Source organism: Mesocricetus auratus, unplaced genomic scaffold (assembly GCF_017639785.1).
Source record: "Mesocricetus auratus isolate SY011 unplaced genomic scaffold, BCM_Maur_2.0 Super-Scaffold_100026, whole genome shotgun sequence".
NCBI classification, from domain to species: Eukaryota; Metazoa; Chordata; class Mammalia; order Rodentia; family Cricetidae; genus Mesocricetus; species Mesocricetus auratus.
In genome coordinates this window covers 162481-178303 of record NW_024429207.1, presented here as the reverse complement: position 1 = coordinate 178303, position 15823 = coordinate 162481, and the positions used below count along the sequence as shown (strand labels likewise).

General features: G+C 36.1%; 1 protein-coding gene across 3 annotated transcripts in view; it reads left to right on the top strand.

Annotated features, from left to right (window-relative positions):
* Positions 1–15823, top strand: part of Gpm6a (glycoprotein M6A) — a 268227-nt gene that overhangs the window by 149798 nt on the left and 102606 nt on the right. The window contains exon 1 of one of the 3 annotated variants that reach the window (XM_040731977.1): positions 7756–8321. The exons of the other annotated variants lie outside the window; for them this stretch is intronic. Coding sequence (XP_040587911.1) covers positions 8285–8321 — 37 coding nt within the window. The 5' untranslated portion in view covers positions 7756–8284. Of the gene's footprint in view, positions 1–7755; positions 8322–15823 lie in introns of those variants that run through there. 3 annotated transcript variants of the gene reach the window in all.

The following is a 15823-nucleotide window of genomic DNA, read 5'->3' as shown; positions in this document are numbered from 1 at the left end:
TAGCAGGGATTAGTTTGCTGGAGATGTAGGTTTCTACAAATTCCTTTTCCCAATAAGGATGTTGGGTTGATACTAAAAATACTGGGAAAGAAATAGTCAGTTGTAAAAAGGTTTTACTACTGTTATCACCGAATTGTGACAAATGAAAATGAAAATGCTGTGTTAATGAATTTGAGAGACAATATCATTGTTTGAAAGTTCCTAAGAATAAAATAAGAACAATACTATCTATAATAGAGGTCTTTTCTTTCTTTCTTTTTATTTCTGGGCTCATTTTTTACATTATTTTATATATGCATGTTTCATTAATTCGTTCTTTTATTGAAGAACATATTTTCTACAAAATATTCTGGCAAAGGTAATTTCTTAAGGGCAAATACTAATGTGTTTCCAATTGTGACCTTTTTAGATTAAAGTCTTCTAAGGTACAGGCTATATCTTGTGAATATTCATCTCTTTTATTACTTTTGGAAAAACTAAATCAAAATTTATCTCAGAATTGAGTTATTCAGTATAAGCCTCCTGGAAATCTTTGGAAGATGATGCCTAATTAATAGGAAAAGGAGGTTTCCCCAAGTGGCAATATGGCAGCCACATTGTATGTGATCAGAAGCATATTTCTATTTCTGAGCTTTGTTCATATTCAGTTTGAAAAATCTAGAAAAACCTTTTCTTTCTTCTTTATTCCACCTACCTCTTTCCTGGCTAGTGTTAATGCCTTTGGTAGAAAGCCCTCTACCTTAATCAAGTTACATAAAACAGAACCCTCTAGGAGACCATAAAATTTCCTAAAGAGGTCCCAAGTTGGTTACCCAATACCAAGTGGTCAGTCCTGAAATCATTTATATACAACATTATATGGACTGAACAGGTTGTAGTTATGTATTTAGGAACATAAGTACACAATTAGAGAAATAGAAACTATGGATTTGAGAGAGAGAGAGAGAGAGAGAGAGAGAGAGAGAGAGAGAGAGAGATAGCACAAAGGGGTGCATGCAAAAGGTTAGAGGGAGGAAAAGGAACAGAGAAAATGATGTAATTATATTTTAATTAAATTTACTTAAAAATTAAAAGTGAGATGTTCTTCCAGTAAGTTCATGTCTACTGCACTCTTTGTGCTTATTATGTAACACTTGTGATACATCAATGTAATCTGGGATTGTCTTAACAACAAGAAAGTGTGTATAATAAGCCCGAGACATTTTTACCAGCCTCCAGTTCCAAATGAGAGCAAGAATTCTTAGTAAATGTATGTATGATTAAGAATAACATGAATGGGTCATAAAAAGTAAGTCTACAGTGACTTGTGATAATTGTGATCATTCTACAAATGGATTGTTTTAAATAAGTTCATAACATTGAGAATTGTCATGATTATCCTTGAATATTTTTAAATTAGAAAATTTTTAAACATTCTTCAGTTTGTGATAATTTTAGCTTTCTAAGAGAAAATACTGAATTTGATTTTCAACCTGTACTCTAAAGCAAAAGTTAATTGGGGTTCTATTTCTTTTTTATAGTATGGCAAAAGTGCAAATGAAAATATTTCATTCATGAGACAGTGTCCTGTCTAGCTTTGAAAGATTTCAAAGCAAAACAGTTTCTAAACTGTTTATGTCTCTTGGTTCTGTGCACTATGCTTGATTCATATAATCATATTTTCTACATATCCTATTTGTTCTCTGACTCAGAGGCCATGAACATTTCTGCTTTTATTCTTCATTTTTCTTTTGCATTTGCTTTGTAGTAACTGAAATACTGTCTTTTGAAAATGTGGTTAAATATAATGATAAGTACATTATATAACTGAGGAATATGTAGATATTTTCCTAGTTCCTAGCATGTCTTAAAGGGAGAAATATGTAAAGTTAGGAAGAATGAGAGGAACTCATCATGGCTTTAGACTAAGTAAGTAATGAGTCCTTCAGCTTACACAGAAAAAGTAATACATATCACAAACAATCTCAGATAGTATTTCAAAGAACGATCTTTTGTAAAATTAATGATCATAGCTTTTAGATGTCCATTTATATATTTGAAATATCAAAACTAGAACTAAAGTAGAGTCAAGGAAAATGCAATGTGTACAATAGAAGAATATTTGATGAGGCACCAACATCATTATAACTTGTAGATTTTTAAATTAATTTCATTTAAATTAAAAACAATCTTATTTTACATATCAATCCCAGGTGGGGTCATCCTTGTGGATTTCTGGAAACTTCCCTAGTGCTAGGTTTCCTGTTAAGCCCTTAAAGGCTCCCTCTTAAGGTATCTCCTCCTCCCATTCCCTACACCATCTCCTTATCCCATCCCCATCCACTCCTCAGAGAGAGTGAGGCCTCCCATTTGGGATCGTCAAAATCTGTCACATCATTTGTGACAGGACCCAGGCCCTCCCCCATGTATCTAGGCTGAAAGAGTATCCCTCCGCATAGGGACTGGGCCCCCAAAGCCCATTCTTACACTAGAGGTAAATGCTGGTTCCACTTCAGCGGCCCCATGCACTTCCCAAATCCCCTAACTGAAGTGCAAATTCAGGGAGCCTGGTTTAGTATTAAGTAGGCTCCCTAGCTGTCAGTCGGGAGACCATGAGCTCTCACTTACTCGGGTTAGCTGTTTCTGTGGGTTTCACCAGCATGGTCTTGACCCCATTGCTCATCACTTTTCCCTATCTACAACTGGATTCCAGAATTTTGGCTCATTGCTTAGCTGTGGATGCTTTCATCAGCTATTTGATGAAGGGTCTATAATGGGATTTAAGGTAGTCATCAATTTCATTATAGAGGAAGGCCATTTAAGGTAGTTTTTCCACTATTGCTTAGATTCTTAGGTGGGGTCATCCTTGTGGATTTCTGGAAACTTCCCTAGTGCTAGTTTTCCTGTTAACCTGTAACGGCTCCCTCTTAAGGTATCTCTTTTCTTGCTCTTCTCTGATCTTCCTCCAACTCTATATTCCTGATAACTCATGTTGTCCTACCAACTTCCCTTCTCTCCTCTTTCTCTTACCCCCCTCCCCATGCTTCCAATTTACTTAGGAAATCTTGTCTCTTTCCCCTTCTCTTGAGTTCATGTATTTCTCTTTTAGGGTCCTCCGTGTTTCCTAGCTTCTCTGGCAGTGTGGATTGTAAGCTGGTTTTTCTTTGCTCTAAGTATAATATCCACTTATGAGTGAGTACATGCCATGTTTGTTTTCCGTGACTGGGATACTGCACTCAGGATGGTTTCTTCTAGTTCCATCCATTTGCCTGTAAATTTCAAGATTCCATTGGGTTATTTTCCTCTGAGTAGTACTCCATTGTGCAAATGTACCACATTTTCTCTTTCCATTCTTTGGTTGAGGGGCATGTGGATTGCTTCCAGGTTCTGGCTATTACAAATAATGCTGCTATGAACATAGTTGAACAGATGTCTTTGTGGTATGAATGTGCATCCTTTGGGTATATACCTAAGAGCGGAATTGCTGGACCTTGAGGTACAATGATTCCCATTTTCCTGAGGAACCACCATATTGATTTCCAAAGTGACTGTATGAGTTTGCATTCCTACCAGCAGTGGAGGAGTGTTCCCCTTTCTCCACATCCTCTCCAGCATAAACTGTCATTGGTGTTTTTGATTTTAGCCATTATGACAGAAGCAAAATGGTATCTCAGAGTTGTTTTGATTTACATTTCCCTGATGGCTAAAGATGTTGAGCACTATCTTGACTGTCTCTCAGCCTTTTTAGACTCCTCTATTGAGAATTCTCTATTTAGTTCTGTTTCCCCCTTTTTAATTAGATCCTTTGGTGTTTTGTTGACTAACTTCTTGAGTTCTTTATATATTTTGGAAATCAGCCCTCTGTCAGGTGTAGGGTTGGTGAATATCTTTTTACAGTCTGTGGGCTGCCATTTTGTCTTGTTCACTATGCCCTTTGCCTTGCAGAAACTTGTCAGATTCAAGAGGTCCCATTTACTAGTTGTTGATCTCAGTATCTGTGATGCTATCATTATGTTCAGGAAGTGGTTTCCTGTGCCAATGCATTAAAGGGTACTTTCCACTTTCTCTTCTAAGAGATTCAGCATGGCTGAATTTATATTGAGGTCTTTGATCCATTTGGACATAAGTTTTGTGCATGGTGATAGAAGTGTATCTTTCTGCAGTCTTCTACTTGTCAGCATCCAGTCATGCCAGCACCTTTTGTTGAAGATGCTCTCTTTTTTCCATTGTATAATTTTAGCTTCTTTGTCAAAATTCAGGTGTTCATAAGTGTGTGGACTAATATCAGGGTGTTCAATTCAATTCCATTGGTCTACCTGTCTATTTTTGTACCAATACCAAGCTGTTTTCATTACTGTCGCTCTATAGTAGAACTTGAAGTTAGGGGTGGTGATGTCTCCTGAAGTTCCTTTATTATACAGGGTTGTTTCTATGTCCTTCAGCTTATACAGAAAAAATGCATATCATAAATAGTATTTCAAAGAATGATATTTTGTAAAATTAATGAATAGTTCTTAGGTATGCATTTATACATTTAAAATACTAAAAGTTGAACTAAAGTCGAGTCAAGGAAAATGCATTGTGTGTAATAGAAGAATATTTGATGAGGCACCAACATCATTATAACTTGCAGATTTTAATGAGTATTGTAGTTACTTTTCTGTTGCTTTGTGGAAACACCTTAACCAACGCAATTTAATTTTTTTAAAAAAAAGCATTTGATTTGGGTCATATGATTACAGAAAGTCCATAGTAATCACAGTATGGACTATGGTAGCACACAGCAGGACATGGTCTAGAGCAGTAACTGAGAGCTAACATCTTGACCTATAAGCATGAGGCAGGGAGAGCTAACTGGACATGGTGTGGATTTTTGAGTCCTCCAAGCCTGTCCTCAGTGACAATACTCCATCAGCAAGGCTGTACCTCCTAATCCTTCTCAAAGAGTTCTACCAATTGGGTACCATGGATTCAATTATGTGAGTCTATAGATGCTATTTCTCATTCAAACCACCACAATAGGAATACAGAGGAAACATTGTTGGAAGTTACTAAGGTTAATGTATTATATTTAGAATTCATAACATCAGTCTTCTACAAGGTTTTATTGTGAACTACTTTTCACATGGATGTTTTCAATTCAAATGACAAAAAAACTTTACAAATGTTCCTAAAATTTGTAACAACCAATTCCTGCCATCAAATGGGAAAGGCAGATGGGGAATTTGTGTTTAATAGGTACAAAACTTCATTTTGAGAAGATTAAAAACTTTCATACTATATAAGTGTAATTATTCTGAAAGCCCACAATAGTGTAAATTTCAAAATGGTTCACATCAAAAAGCTTTGTGAGCATATTAACAAATTAGTCTTAGCTTACTTACAGGTTATTGATAAAAGACTACTCTATATTTCTTGTCATCAATTTGGAAGGACTCCATGATCTCCAACACGAGAGGAAGCTCTGTATATTTTAAAAATAAATGAGTTGCTTTTTTTATAATAAAAACCATTTCAACAAAAAGTTGGAGATTATAAAAATGTATTGCTCCCTTGCAGTTTCCAGAAGAGAAAGAGGTTGTCATCTTTCCATTGATCTTGCAAAACAAAAATTCTTAACATTTTCTATTTCCTGATTTTTAATTCTCTCCTCTTTCCTTCTCTGTATGTGAGGTTAAAAAATAGAAATCAACTGAGGATAATTTTTAAAAAACACTGAGACACCTGTGATAGATTAGAGTAGAAAGGTCAAACTGTAGCAAGAATAATAAGAACCCAGAGACAGATATTGGGGTTCAAGCTGAAGATCAGAAAAGCAAAGCAGCCAATCACTAGAGAGTTCTTACGTCTACCATGCTCAAACTGAAGGGTGATCCTGTCCTCAGTGTGACTGCAGACTGAATACACTGCACTCCTGTCCTTCCCATCTTCTATTTCTCTCTAGTGTTCCTATTAAATGTGTGTACCACCACTGCCCGGCTGCTATGACTAAGTAGTGTGGCTCCTGGAGTTAAATGTGTATGCCACCTCTGCCTGATCTCTGTGGCTGACCAGTGTGGCTAGCTTTTCACTCTGATCTGCAGGCAAGCTTTATTTGTTAGATCATCAACAAAACATCACCATATAGAACAGTTCTAAAAAGAAAAGAAAACAAGTTTTTATTGGCAGAGTGGTGACAGGCGCCATTAATCCCAGCACCTGGAAGGCAGAAACAGGCAGATCTCAGTGAGTTTGAGGTCAGCCTGGTCTACAAAACAAGTTCCAGGACAGCTAGGACTGTTACACAGAGAAACCCTGTCTCAAAAAAAGGGGGGTGGGTATTAGAATTGGCTGATGATGTGTGTCTAAGAGTTTCTTCTTTATTTATTGTCTCAGACACTGCATAAGCTTGATAGCAGGTGTTTGTTCCAACATAGAGGGGGGAATACTGCTCTCCTTTCCTTAAGTCAAGTGTTTGGCTACATTTTAAAGATTATTAACTACTGTAAAATATAAGGTAGTGCTATAATTTGTGTAGGTGCTTCTGTTAATAATTTGCTTCGCTGATTATTTCTGTCATGAGATAATTAAGGCAGATAAACAAGAACGGGGACTCCATTCTGTTCTGACTGTATGCCAGGGTATGTCAACCAAGATGGGTTGAAACAGAGAGACTGCTATGATTTGGCTTGTTTGATTTCCCTTATGGCTTCTCTCTCAATCTGCTTTGAACAAGCAACTGTCTTAAAATTCCTTGAATGCAGATTTTATATATAAATACATACATACATACATGCATTCATATATATATAAAACAATTAACCTTGAATTATCCGTTTGACAAAAAGACTAGAAATAACAATTGATTACCAGAGAGAGGTAGTGCTTCATTTATGTACATAAACTGGAGTGTTGTCTGATCATATTTCCTAGAAATAATTGCTCTTATAAGTGACATAATTGAAAGCGGTGTGCAATGTGCTGCTGGCATGCTTTAAAAAACCTATGTGAAAGTTTTCTTAGGACACAAGAAATATATGACATGATTAATGAAGATGTACATGTTTCCACTAAGGGCAAGAGCTTTTTCATCTCTGTGTGTGTTTCCCTATGCTTGTGCATGTTGAGATGAACACAGGCAGGAGAGTCTTCCTTTATTAGTCTAAGAAAGCTTGACACAGCCTTGACAGTGTTTATTTTCTTCCTGTACCTTTTGTGAAGATTTGAGACTCTGGCTGTGTCCTGTCACTCAATAGGTTGAGCACGATTGCTGGTTTATTGTCAGACTGCAGCACTGTGATTTGCATTCCAAATCAGAGTGCAGATTCCCATTACAACACACTCTCCTGTTGTTCCCTATCTAAAATCCTGTCGTTCTTTTTGTTGCCCCCATCCCCAGTAATCACCCTTAGAATTTTTTCCTTCCCCGAGATTCCTACTTGGAATCATCAGCTTCCGTGGGCTGAATTAATAATAATTTACAAAGACAACATTATATTTTATTTCTCTCTTTTTCTGTCAAAGTCATATGTCGCTAAGTAAAATACTTACTAAAACAAAAGGTTTCTACTTGTTCATTTGAAAACCGTATTTTTACTCTTTCTTGATTCTGAAATATGTTAGCTTAAAGGTCTTCTTTTAATAAAAACCTTTAACAGGCCAGCCTCGAGATAGTCTAATTGCATCCTTCCTTGGCACCTTTAAATCAAATTAACTAGACACTTTGTGAGGAGGTAAAAGGAAAGGGCATTTTTGTAATGAATCTGACTGGGTGAGAAGAAACTACTGCAGCAGAAAGACACGACGAGAATCTGGGCTTTCCCACTGTGGTAGCGAAGGGGGGATTTAGGGGTTGGTGGTCCGCTTCATGTTAGGAGGACAACCCCTCCCTCTGTTCCCAGTTCAGCCTGCTTCCCATTTAAAGCTGAGATTTCAATACAAACCTCAATTTCTTTCCCCCATTTTAAATGCAAAACAAGGCTTATGAATCATAGTGTCCCCTGCTCTTAGACTTCATACCACTTTCCACACCCCCTCCCCAAATTATCCGGCTGTTTGTTTGAGTACCTGCTTGCTGTGGCACACAATGGGCAGCTTTGAGAAGAAAAATTGATAATCTTCACGGAAGAGTAATTTGAATGAAATTACACTTGACAGCCAGTCTCCAAGCAAACAAGAGGCGCGAGGGAGCCTCTGCTAGGCTCTAAAGACTTGCCCAAGCCACTGCTGTTGGAGCTGCCCAGGGGAAAAAAGCACCCGCTTTTTCAACAGCTAATTGAGCTTTTGACTAATTCCGTGCACCAGATTCTCCTGAAGAAAGGTAGCCATGGAAGAGAATATGGAAGAAGGGCAGACACAGAAAGGTACTGTGCTTTTAAAAGGGGTTATTTTGTGACTGAGTGATTATTTTGCGCTTTCCTTGTTTGCTTTAGACACTTGCCAGAGAGACTAATGAATCTTTCTCTCTTGGAAGGCATTTTCCCTTCCTTTTTCTTAGGCTCCTCACTTGCTGTAAGGTCTATTACGATTGCTGTCATTTGAAAATCTTTCGTGGATAAGTATGTAAATGCATACCGAGGCATTAATGTTGAGAACAGTGCAGTGTGGTGGAGTATTCCTTAGTTTAATCTTTGTTAGATTTCATTTATTGCATGTTTTCGTGGTTGTCAAGCTCAGTTCAGAGATTCGACGTTAGAGCCACAAACACAATTGGTGCACAAGTTGCAGTTAAAAATTCGATGATGTAACCATTATCAATACCTTTGCACAGGCAACTGATAGAACAAAGACCAACAGCATTTAGTAGAATTTGGTTGGTACTCATTTAATTGAGTTGTTTTTCAGAGATACATTGTTGTTTTAATAAATAAGGAGCAAAAGTTCATGGATTTGGAGGAGTATTTAGTGATATCAATTTTTCCTTTCTGTGTGGCTGGCTATAATCAACTTATGTGTAATGCATGTTGAATTTCACATGCATTTTTTAAGTTCTATAGTAATATCTGGCTATATGTTGCAAAATGTTTTTTTTTGTATTAATAGTGGTTAAATGCTGCCCATTTCAAAGGATTCAAGCTGTTTTAGAAATCTTTTAGACATAAAGTGGGGTTTCAGAGGAAATTGGTTTCACCCCAGTAGAGGCGGTATTTCTCCTCATGTCTGTGCACAGGCTTATGTAACGTTAGAGAAAACACTCTTGTTTTCTTAAGATTAAAAGAATAATACTACTTAAAGATATAATAACACTTAATGATAACGGTTAAGAGAATTACTGGAAAAGACACAGTTCCAGGAATGATTTAGAATGTATAGAAATACATTTTTGTTTTAAAACTGCATTTTTAAATGATATCATTGGTAGTTTGGGGATGCAGTATAGGTTTTTTCATATGCTGAAATGTTCAGATATGCGGGTCGTCTTCTCTAAGTACACACACACACACACACTAACACACAGACACACACACACACTCACACACGCACACTAACACACATACACTCACACCTTTAGGTATAGATGCTATACCCACCTGCATTCCAAGACTGAATATGTAAATGCTTGCTATATGCCATAAAGATAACAGATAAACTAATGATCTCCAAAGTTTATGCTTTCCTTGTTAATGACACACTTAAAGAGAAACAAATAAATGCATGACTATAACAAAGCTTTTAAAAATAAAAGCATCTACATCATTTATTATATACACACATAATTTAGGGTTCATTAGAGATTTTAATGCATAAATTTTCTTAGCATTTTCTGTCCTGTACTAAATTAAGCATTTCAATGGGCTGCTTCATTTTATAAATACAACTCTTATTATTATATCTTTTTATTGTAGTGCACAGTCTTATTCTTCTTAGGTTAAAAAAAAAAGACAGTTCAATCATTTTAAGCAGACAAATGATGCTCATTACACTAAATAAAACCTTAACTTAAATTATGGACCATGGTAACAGGTTGAATGTTTCGCAGCAAGCCATGGCAGAGGCAGGAAGAAGAAAAATGATGTAATGATGTTATGATGGTTTTTTTTCCTCAGGCAATACTAAAAATCGTTGATAGAGGGGAGGCAGTAGTGCACTGACAAGGCAATCTGTCACAATGGGTGTCTCATCACTAACATATGCACATGTAAATTAGCAACAGTGGAGGAAAGCTATGTTAAATTAAAAAATCTATATAGTCATCTGTAAACACATGAAGGCTCTAAGTAAAATATCTATGGGTTGTCTTGTTGACTTGATTAGGGAAAGGATTGAATTCTCTTCATTCCTGAGTAGTCTTTTTCCCTCAGATATACCTGTGACACTTTTTAACATATCAGATGCTGGCAAGTTACATTTGAACAATTTCTACAGTAATGGGGAAGGGAACTTTGTTGGTTTTGTATTGATCAATGTTAAAGGTACTATTTGATAAGCAGATAAAATCATTGGAAATATTTTAAGAGTTCAGGTAGACAGATTTAATGATCCAGGCACTATAAAGGAATGCAGCAGTTTATGTTCCCTTTGGTTCTATTTTCTTACTGGCATACATAGATTTTTTAATACAAATTATGATACCAGCATTCTCCTCCAATTAAAAGATGTTCTCCAGTCCTTCTTATAATTTAATGTCTTTTATTGTACTTAATGATATTGCTTCTTGACCACTCTAAGCTACAGATAACCTGATTATATTAAATAGGAAAGCATTACACCAAATGAACATTTGAATTAAATCGCAGAGTGTGGTTAACAGGTTAAATGTGTCTGAGGGAGTCTTAGCAGCTGCAGGTACCAAGAAGAGTGATGTCATTATTTGCGATCCATTTTTCCTCCAGTAATTTTGAAAAGTGTTCTGCAGGGGAAGCAGCAGCAACTATATTTCCTTGATATGAATCAGAATGATTTAAATTTTATTTAAATTTTTCCTATACCACCTTTTAAATTCCACAAGAATGTAAAATTGAACCCAATAGTTTAATTAAACATAGAAGAAAGGTGTATTTAGTTTATGCTTATGGAATTACAAGGGTCCTCCCTAGGATTTTTTTTATATTTATATGCTTTTTCCCATGTTGTCTGTAAAATATGACAAGAATGAACAATAATTACTTCTTTCCTGATGCATATCCAGATCAGGAGGGTAAATAATTTAACAGTATGGATGCGTTCAGCAGACATTCTGTTCCACAAGTCCACGCTTTGTTTCAGTTGCTCCATCCCTTTCTGTGCCTTCACCAACAGCATCTCATTGCACTGAAGGGATTCTAATGCTTTCAGTATGTCACTTTTGTTAAGAATGCTCTGTAAGTAAAATCCAGTTCCTTAAACATGTGTTTATCTAGAGCAGCAGTTGTCTAGAACTAAATAGGGAAACATAAAAGTAGACTATTTTGAACTTGGCCTTTGGATATGGTCATAATAACCTAATATAATTGCCATCAAAGGAAAGATGGTGGCCATGCCATGACATCAAATGCTCCTGGTTTTATAAAGAGGTTGAGGAAAGATTATAAATGCTTTTATGGCAATTTAAAAGGCATAATAAATATCTTCCTTTTGATGATTAAGTTTGTATAATTTCTGTTACTCATGGTCAACTGTAGTCTGTTTTATAAGTATAAATGCTAACCAACTGCTTCAGTCTGAAAGTGTTCAATGGGAAACTTTGAAATTAATATCATCTAAATTTTAATTTTCTTATTGTTCTGACAGTGTGAGGAAGCTCTATGCTATCTTAATCCATGCTTCCTAGTGTATGAATCTCCCTTTGTCTAGTGTATACATGCTGTATATACCATACACCCACCAGTCATCCTCTTGACTGGTATTGAATATTAGATATTGGTTGCCATAGTATCATAGCATTTGTATCCAAGCAATCTTTACTTTGCTTAATAATCTCAAGATCAAAAATAATAATGCTGGCAATTCAAACAAGCAAGAAATATGTAAAGGGCCTTTTTAAAGTGAAAGGTGAAAACTCTCAATATCTTTTAATGTTGCTACGACTGATGACCAGGTAGAATCATTTGCATATGAAATTTATAGTAGTTTTGCTGTCAACCGTCACACTACAGCATCTTAGTTATAGCACATGCTGAGTTCTTAGTCTTTTATTGCATTCTATCTCATTACATAGGCATTGTACCATTTCACATTATCACACAGAGAAGAGTGAGTACAATACACTAAGCTATTCAGAGACATACACACAAAGGGAAACGCTGAATTCCCACAACTTTAATTGCAATATAACCATTGTTATATTATTAGTTTTATGAGCTTATTCTTAGTTATCCCTTGTTTATTCATTACTTTTTTCTAAATGTAAGGCTCACTAATATTCATGATATCAGCTGTCTACTGCAGATCTTAGATTATATACACTATGGATGAGAGGGGGTATTGGGTTAGAGAGATGGTGAGAGCCCCTGCTGTAGCAGAGTCCTTTACACCCATGTAAAAGCAAAGCATGGCACACATGACTCTAACCAAAGTATTGTGAGGCAGAGACAGGCAGATCTAGGAGCTCTACTCCCTTCCAGTTCAGGGAAAGCCTGTCTAAAAGGAATAAGGCAGACAGTGATAAAGCAAGACATCTGACCCCACCTTTGCCTTCTATGAGCATGTGCATTCTCCATATATATGCATACATGTGCACATACCACACACATTAGAGTGGCACACACACACACACACATGCACACATTATTCGCTCACATACATACACATCAGTATCACTCACACACATACACATCAGTACCACCACCACCACATACACACACACAAATACACCAACGCACACTTAAAAAAGGGAAGGCTGAAATATTTTTACTTGTAAACATGCATTTATGTCTGAGACATTTTGTCAGTTCTTAATAGGAAAATACATAAGAGTTAGAGAGTTTCTAATAATCAGTGAATTAGTGGGTACACAAATAAATGGATGACTACTACCTCATGAACAATTTCAGTCATGACATTACTGAACTAGAAGGGCTTTACAGAGGAAGTCTGTTGAGACAATGGGTAGAGGAAGCGAGGGACACAAAAGATAGCAGCCACAGTATTACTCACCATGTTTTCCTATTGTAACGTACTTGAGGCACATGATACTGCTCTCAGCTTTCAAGATGAACCAGTCAACCACAGACTTCCTATTCCACACTGATGTCTTTTCTACCTTCTCTATGGCAGTAGTCTTTGGTGGCCTGCACAAGCTGTATCACTAGTAGAAGCAAAAGGTCAGATTAAACATAAATGAAGTCCAGTTTTACAACCATATGTAGGCTGACTGGAAATTTTTGAAAAAATTTTGAACAGTGTTGTTTTTAACTGAAAGATGGTTTTTCAACATTCGGGATGGGAACATTTATGAAAAGGGAAGGCAGCCTTGACTTTACCATACTAGGGAATGTTAACACACATAATTGCCTAGTGATTTCAAAAACAGACATTAGCCTGAGGACTTAACATAAATTAACTCATTGACTCTTCACAGTAACCTTAATTGGTACTTGTATTGAGGAAACTAAAAATCAAAAAGGTTAATTAACTGAACCCAGCTAACACAGTAGACAGTAGTAGCAAAGTTGAGTTCCATACAATCACATCTGAACCAGAATGTGAGTTTTTAAGCACACCCTGCTTCATTCTGTGTCAACAATTGCCTATCTGCCACATGCCCCCCATGCTCCCTGCTTCAGTCACACACTTCTAGAAGATGCATCCACCATGTTCTGTAATTTATGACTACATTTTGTACTCTTCATTCTTGGTTTTTGACCACTTACAAGTATCCTTCCCAAGGGCAAAGCAAAATTGACATGGACCCTCAAGCTACCACATGAAAGCCATAATTGTTGTCTGGTCTGAAAAGATAAGCTGAGTCAATTCAACTCACATATTGAGACCCAGAGAACAGTAAGTCTTGGTTCAGTTCCTTATTTCTTCACATATTTTCATAGCTGTGGTTCATCTCTCAACAAATCCACCTCAGTCTCTATTTGTCATCATTAAATCAGCACTGACTGAAGCAAACGTCAACATTAATTAAGGGGGTTCTGTCTAAAGTCTGTGAGGAGTCTACTTAGTTTAATTTTGTGAGTGTAGTTAACTAAACGTATTCCTAAGAGATGCTTAAATTTCCAATTGATGCTACTTTTCAGCACTTCCTTGATGCTTTTGATTATTTCCTTCCATCCTCTTTTGTTTTCACAAGTTTAGTATATTCACACCGGCCCCAAAATAACAGTGCTAACAAATAAATACTGATGGAAGGAAACTTTTATAAATATTGAAAATAATTAGAATAGATGATAGAACAGTTACATATATCTGTTTTGTTAATAGATTTAAAATGTTAGTGTGTTGAAATATTTATTTCACTATCTGTAAAGTAACACATCAGCAGCAACGGATTTTGAGTTATTAGTAAAATGTTAGATTTAACTACCCCCTCTCTTCAATTTCAATGTAGACCACTCACAGACTTATTAAAAAGGAACTATTTTTTGTCACCTAGTGGATAACCTTCATCACAACAAATACTGTCACAAATCATCTCTTCAGCTGCCATCTCAGTACTTGGTTAACAAGCCTCAAAAGCCTATCAAAATTCATGTTTTATGAAACATATGAAAAGTTTGTCCTGCAATTTGATACCTCTGTTTTTACTAGTTTAATGGGTCCAACCAGATTGTCCTTTATCTAAGAAATTATTTTTATCCTTTCCTTCTATCAAATGTCACTCAAGGATAATGCTTAGTGGGGGAAATTAGATGTGTTATTAATTTAATAGTAATTCCTAGAGCATGTGCATTCCCATAGTTATGTTACCTGCTTTTGTTTAGATAAAATCTTTTTTGAATTTTGTCCTCTAACACTTTAGTGAATAACTATGCTTTGTATACCTATGTTTGTTTTTTATCTCTGAGTTCCAAGATATTTATTAACAAGTTTCCAATCTCTTGTTAGGAGGGTATGTGCAGAGTTGTTATAAATACATAGTCAGTTCAGTAAAATGAGTATGACCATTCACTTTTTCAAGGGAAAGGTAATAACCTTACTTCACTGGCTGCCTAAAGTTGGACCTAAGCTGAAGTATTTAAACAGTTATAAGTACAGTGTGACAGACTAAAGTAATTAAAATGGTGTCTTAGAAATCAATTATTCCTTCATTGTCCATAAGACAATAGCTCATAGTGGATTCCTAACACAAATCTTATTTAGTATGTCAATTTGGCCTCCCTTTCTCTATCTCCCTCCTTCCTAGACATTCCCAGCACATACCTACCCTTCCCAAATTTCTAAATACTGGAAGTTTTTATTTTAGAAATTAGATAGCCCAGATTATTTTCAAAACTCACTTTGGATAGAATCCCTCCCAACAGGTGCCACAAGTATAGGTTCCTAACATTACTAAATTGATGAATGCTTTCCCAGGTACTCTCAAGTTGACCTGGGAATTCATCTTGGATATTATTTTTTTCTTTTTTTGTTTGTTTGTTTTATTTTCCTCTGTATAGCTTTGTATCTTAGGCTGTTCTCGGATTCCAGAGATCCACCTGCCTCTGCCTCCTGAGTGCTGGGATTAAAGTCATGTCCCACTACTGCCTGGCCATCATCTTAGATATTTTTAATCTGAACCAAGTTTCTTTTTTGTTCTGTAAAACCAAGAAAGACAGATGATAACTGGTTGATTTTCTCTAATTTTGAGTGGAACATTTAACTTTGGTCTTAGAAGAAAACCAATCCAATACTGGGGACTGAGGAATTAATTTATAATACTAACAACTATGAGAGCCCAAAACAGAGGAAGGGTGGCTATTGGCTTTAAATGCTATGTATTCCTTTAGAAATAAAAATC